The 5,137-nt window shown below is 34.7% G+C and overlaps 1 protein-coding gene across 2 annotated transcripts; it reads right to left on the bottom strand.

Annotated features, from left to right (window-relative positions):
- Positions 1-326: 326 nt before the first annotated feature.
- Positions 327-4,561, bottom strand: LOC110793340 (glyoxylase I 4). Of its 2 annotated transcripts, none has more exons than XM_021998205.2 (5): positions 4,351-4,561; positions 2,550-2,718; positions 1,540-1,635; positions 1,257-1,460; positions 327-566 (listed from the first exon to the last, which is right to left on the bottom strand). In XM_021998205.2, exons 1-5 carry the CDS (start codon positions 4,396-4,398, stop codon positions 478-480), a joined length of 606 nt encoding a protein of 201 aa, XP_021853897.1. In that variant the 5' UTR covers positions 4,399-4,561; the 3' UTR covers positions 327-477. The 2 variants fall into 2 exon arrangements, with proteins under 2 accessions (XP_021853897.1, XP_021853898.1); XM_021998206.2 differs by having other exon boundaries at positions 1,540-1,623; positions 4,351-4,558.
- Between the last annotated feature and the right edge of the window lie 576 nt (positions 4,562-5,137).

Here is a 5,137-nt window from a genome sequence, read left to right as displayed (position 1 = left end):
TGTCAAAGTAGCGGCTAACTGATATGTGTGTTCGGTAAAAGTAGCGGTTGATATTCTAAAATAAAATAAAAGGTAGAATATTGTTTAAAATTTTACTATAAATTTGTCAAAAGCTACCCGCTACCAAAAACTACTAATTTTAACGTTTGACAAAAGCTACTCAAACGCTACATCTACCCGCTACTCAACCGCTAAACGCTACCCGCTACTGCTAATTTTGACGAACAGGGCCTAGATCAGAACGTTACCTGCTATCTCAAACGCTACCGCCGAACACGCCCTACATATAGCTAGCTAAATCAAAGTTCTACCTTAGACATCAAGGGTTGTAAGCATGTAACACATGTATCGTTTAAATATGCAGTTCTCAGACACAGTTTAGTATTTCAGGCTTAAAAAACCCAGGTTTTCTAAATACAAATGTTCTTTTACCATTATGTACAAGTACAGAAAAAAAAAAAAAAGTATACTGCACAATTAAACTTGCGTGAATTCTAGTGCGTTAGAATCTGGATCTCTAGTGAAGAGTGCGGGTCTTCCAGATCGACTGAGGGTATAAGGTATACCTGCCATTTTGAAAACTCCTTATTTAGTATAAACGAGATTAGGACCCGTACTCGCACGGATATTATAAATATTATAATAAAATATTTGGGTAATAAAGAATTGTTCGAAAATAAAGTAGTATCGAACCCAAAAGATTTTGACAAACTTTCAAAAGATTAATAAAGTTTTAGTAAAATATACTGAGATTCTGTTCTGCTCAGCTTATTTTGACTTATTTAAGATAAAATAAGTTCAGATAATATAAGTTCAACAAAAATAAAAAAAATTCAGACATTTTCACATTCACCAAAAATAAGTTTTTTTCAGACATTTTCACATTCACCAAATATAAGTTTTTTTCAGACATTTTCACACACAAATAAGTTCATCACAGACAAAATAAGTTTCCTTCCGATAAAATAGGTTCAGATAAATTCATTTAAGTTTAGATAATATTTATTCAGTCAAAATAAGTCCAAAAGAATGGAGCCTGGATCTTTTCCATAAAGTGATTGAAACAAATAAATGAATAAAAAAAGGAAGAAAAAAAGGTTTTGGCGGGAAAAAATTTCACCACGAAGTGACACGTGTTATTCCTAGTGTTTGTTTTAGTATAATGTTATAGAACATTGTTCCTTAGACCATGGCAAAGGCTAAAACATCTTTTAAGCAGTTCGATTCCCGAAAACAGATTTAAAAAAAAAATCTACCTGCTTTGTCGAGGATTTCTTTAAGCTTAGACACATCCTTTATCGCAATGCAGGCATGACGATCTCGGCCCCCATGTTCGGGTCGCCCTGCCAATGGGTCAGGATTTGGAAGCTCCATCAAATGAATCATCTCAGACCCAACCCACAGCCACGCACCCCTGTAAGGGAGCTTGTCATGTGGTCTAGCCTCATTTATCTCCAAACCTGTCATTAAGGTGTATTAGTGCTTTCAATTGAAACCTTGACATCAGAAATGTCTTCTAGGAAGAGTAGGAATATGTACCTAGAATGTTTTGGTAAAAATCAAGTGATCGTTCAAGGTTTTCGCAGAGAACGCCAACATGGTGCATACCAACTACTCCAAAATCTGGATCAATAGCTACAACTCAGAATAGAAGAGGCAATAACAGTAAAGAAAACTGTTTGATAGTTGATTCACAACAAGCGCTATTATAGCAAAACCAGATGATCGTGATCCTATTCGATTCACAACAGGCTCCATTTGAATATGACATAGTTGAAACAAGGGAAATTATTTGCTGACAAAGTAACAAAGTTTGAAGGAAAGAGGATATGCCAATTGTCTTCCTCATTACCCAAAAGAGGAAAAAATGATGATGACAATGAAGAAAAATCTTTAGCTCGACATTTCCATGATATTGAGGCTTAGAAGGTTAGAACTTTCATCAATTTTTACAGTTTTAAACTAAATGGAGACTTTTTTTTCTCTTTTAACATAATAAATGGAATATGACTGAATAAGTAACTGAAACTTGGAATTTATGGTTTCATAATCTCATAGACTATGCTATGTGGTTGTAAGACTTGTAACCAGATTACCAGAATCACACATTTTCTAAAAAAAATCATACAAACAAAAAGATAGAGAACAATAATTTTGAAATGTTATGTCAGATATTAGTTTGCATGTATACTTAAAATCATGCAATTCTCAAATCACGAAATTCCTGGGTAAGAACCAACCAAATATTGAATCTCGTAGTTACATAGTCTACACTTGTTTAGATTCTTGTGAATATGCATTCATGCTTATGCTCTGTATCCAATGTCAAATGACTTAATTACACCTACTGGGTTCCGTTGTAAATGTTTCAATATTCGAGTATATGAAAGGGATATGATGTGAAAGCCATGTGTGAATACATAAACATAATACTCCAACAATGAATTATGCTCGGATATTATGAAACAGTAAGGGGGAAATTTTCAAGTACCCATGAGTTTAAGAGGCAAATGTTTCAAGTACCCGTGCATACTAGTAGAAAAACATACCATCTTTTTCATCAACCCCGTGGACATCCTTGTGAAGGACATCTTTTTCAATGGAAGTAGCTCTTGATACTGAATAACTCCCATAACCTCTACCCCTTCTTCCGACATATGGGCTCGAAAACGATACCGATAAGGTAGTAAGTGGATTTCTCTCACCGTGATAACTGATCTGATATGGTGAAATTCAACAATAAGAAAATAAACTCATAAATCATGAGGTAGTAGTAATTCCTTCGAAAGCCAAACTATCATTAGACAAATCCACAAAAGATAATATTCTTCCTGGAAACATTTACAGTCCTTGGAGAACAAAATTTGTGCATTTAAAAATGGAATGGGGGATCACAGGAAAGTAGGAAACAACTTGGCTAAATCATTCTTAATTATGCTTTGGATATAATTTTGTTAAGATCACTGTACATCAGTGAAAGATTTAAAGCCCATTTATGCTTGTCAGAGTTAAGAGCCTGACACGACTTAAATATGGCTTGTAAATTCAAACTTGACAACTTTAGCAGCTTGACCATTGCTAGAGCTCGGTAAACATATGAAATTTGACGAGCCAATAGGAGGAAGTTGACGAAGGATAGACTTGTTGCTTTTGCTAGGAGGCACAGAGATTGTTGTGGGACAATACGGACATGTTCACATGATCTACTTCAAGGATTTGTTCTCCGAGCTCAAATGACCATTGCGCTACTAGTTATCGTAGTTATCAAGTTTGACGGGATTTTTTTTCGGGGTGCCAAATTGGTGTGATTGATCAGGACAAAGTAAGATTTCAACAAACAATTTCTAAAACAGCCTGAATTGATCAATTTCTCCTGAATAACTTTCTCGATTGCAAATAAATCCGCAACAAAATTCATTAACAGAAGCAACCCTGAAACTAGTTATCACTATCATTAACCCCAAATCAAGCAACTTCACAAGATTGGGACAACTGAATTCAACAACTAAGGTTTAAAATCTTAATTCCAAGCTCGCAGCTTCAATTCATTAACTAAAACATACTACGTAGTACAATGTATCAATTCTAAGCAACTATATTTAGACAATTGGATTCATCAGTTAAGAGTTAGGATCTTGGCCAATCATCAACCCCAAATCAAGCAACTTCACAAAATTGGGACAATTGAATTCAACAATTAAGGTTTAGAATCTTAATTGCAAGCTCATAGCTACAATTCATTAACTAAAACATAGATAACGTAACATCAATTATAAGCAACTATATTTAGACAATTGGATTCATCAGTTAAGAGTTAGGATCTTGGCCAATCATCAACACCAAATCAAGCAACTTCACAAAATTGGGACAATTGATTCAACAATTAAGGTTTAGAATCTTAATTCCAAGCTCACAGCTTCAATTCATTAACTAAAACATACTACAATGTAACATCAATTCTAAGCAACTATATTTAGACAATTGGATTCATCAGTTAAGAGTTAGGATCTTGGCCAATCATTAACCCCAAATCAAGCAACTTCACAAAATTGGGACAATTGAATTCAACAATTAGGTTTAGAACCTTAATTTCAAGCTCATAGCTTCAATTCATTAACTAAAACATACATAATGTAACATCGATTCTAGACTAGGAAGAATTTAATTGACGAGAAACCCAGAAATTAGGTTATCATCATCAACCCTAATGAAGCAACTATTTAGACAATTGGATTCGTCAATTAGGGTTAGAATCGTGGCCAATCATAAAACAATTGCAGATAAATCATTCAAATTGGCACAATACGATAATCAGAAATGAGATTGATGAGTTCATATTTGGAGTAGTACCTTGTTTTGAAGCGAGAAAGTGGGAGATGAAGTCAAAAAAGACGCCATTGACAACAACAAAAGAAAACACAATGTAAGAAAGTGGGTGTTGTTGATAAAGTTGTAGCCAAATAACAGTCAAGTGTTGAAACGAGGTACTCCGTACATCTTTGTGGCAGAGGATGTGTTGTTGAAATGAAACGCACAAAGACCACCAGATTATACGGAAAAGGTTGTCCTAAATGAAGTGATCAAAATTCGGGGTTTTGATCCAAAAAAACTTTTGTTCAAATCCATAAATTTGGTATAGGTTTTTCGGGCGAAAATAGATTTTCTGGGCTTTTTCGGGTCGGATTTGAATTTTAATCTTAAAATGTGTATTTCAGGCTGCACAAGCCCACATTTTTTTCGAGATGTGTCAAGTTGGGCTAGCGGGCCGTGCTATAGTTGATCACGTCTATCATAAAGTTGTTCGAGGTGCCAAACAAATTGTTTGAGTGAGATAATTTGGAGCACGAGATGTCTTAAAGTCGTTAGATAACGGCATAGCGCATATGAGTTGCTCGCTACAAAAGAGTTTGTTTTCATATCCTCTTTGAGTTGAGTATAAATAGGAAACAGTCGTGGAGAAATCCTTAGAGATGTTAGAGCCGGTAGACAAGTAGTTCGAGTTGGGTACAAAAAAGTTATTTTAGAAAATTAGAAATGGGATTTATTTTGAAACTAAAGTAATTCTTATTAAAGGAGAATACGAAATACAAATGACTACATGGTGCACGACTCAATTTAACTAGCTTTAACACCGTGA

The sequence above is a fragment of the Spinacia oleracea genome, chromosome 2 (genome assembly GCF_020520425.1).
Source record: "Spinacia oleracea cultivar Varoflay chromosome 2, BTI_SOV_V1, whole genome shotgun sequence".
In the NCBI taxonomy this organism is placed as follows: Eukaryota; Viridiplantae; Streptophyta; class Magnoliopsida; order Caryophyllales; family Amaranthaceae; genus Spinacia; species Spinacia oleracea.
The sequence above is the reverse complement of the archived record's forward strand: the minus strand, read 5'-3'. Positions and strand labels throughout refer to the sequence as shown.

Bases quoted from the DNA above. Each gene is read 5' to 3' on its own strand.
- LOC110793340 (XM_021998205.2), bottom strand. From the start codon at position 4,398: ATGGCGTCTTTTTTGACTTCATCTCCCACTTTCTCGCTTCAAAACAAG. The intron at 2,719-4,350 runs GTACTACTCCAA...TCACCATATCAG, and splicing joins CTTTCTCGCTTCAAAACAAG to ATCAGTTATCACGGTGAGAG. The intron at 1,636-2,549 runs GTATGTTTTTCT...TCTGAGTTGTAG, and splicing joins CGGGGTTGATGAAAAAGATG to CTATTGATCCAGATTTTGGA.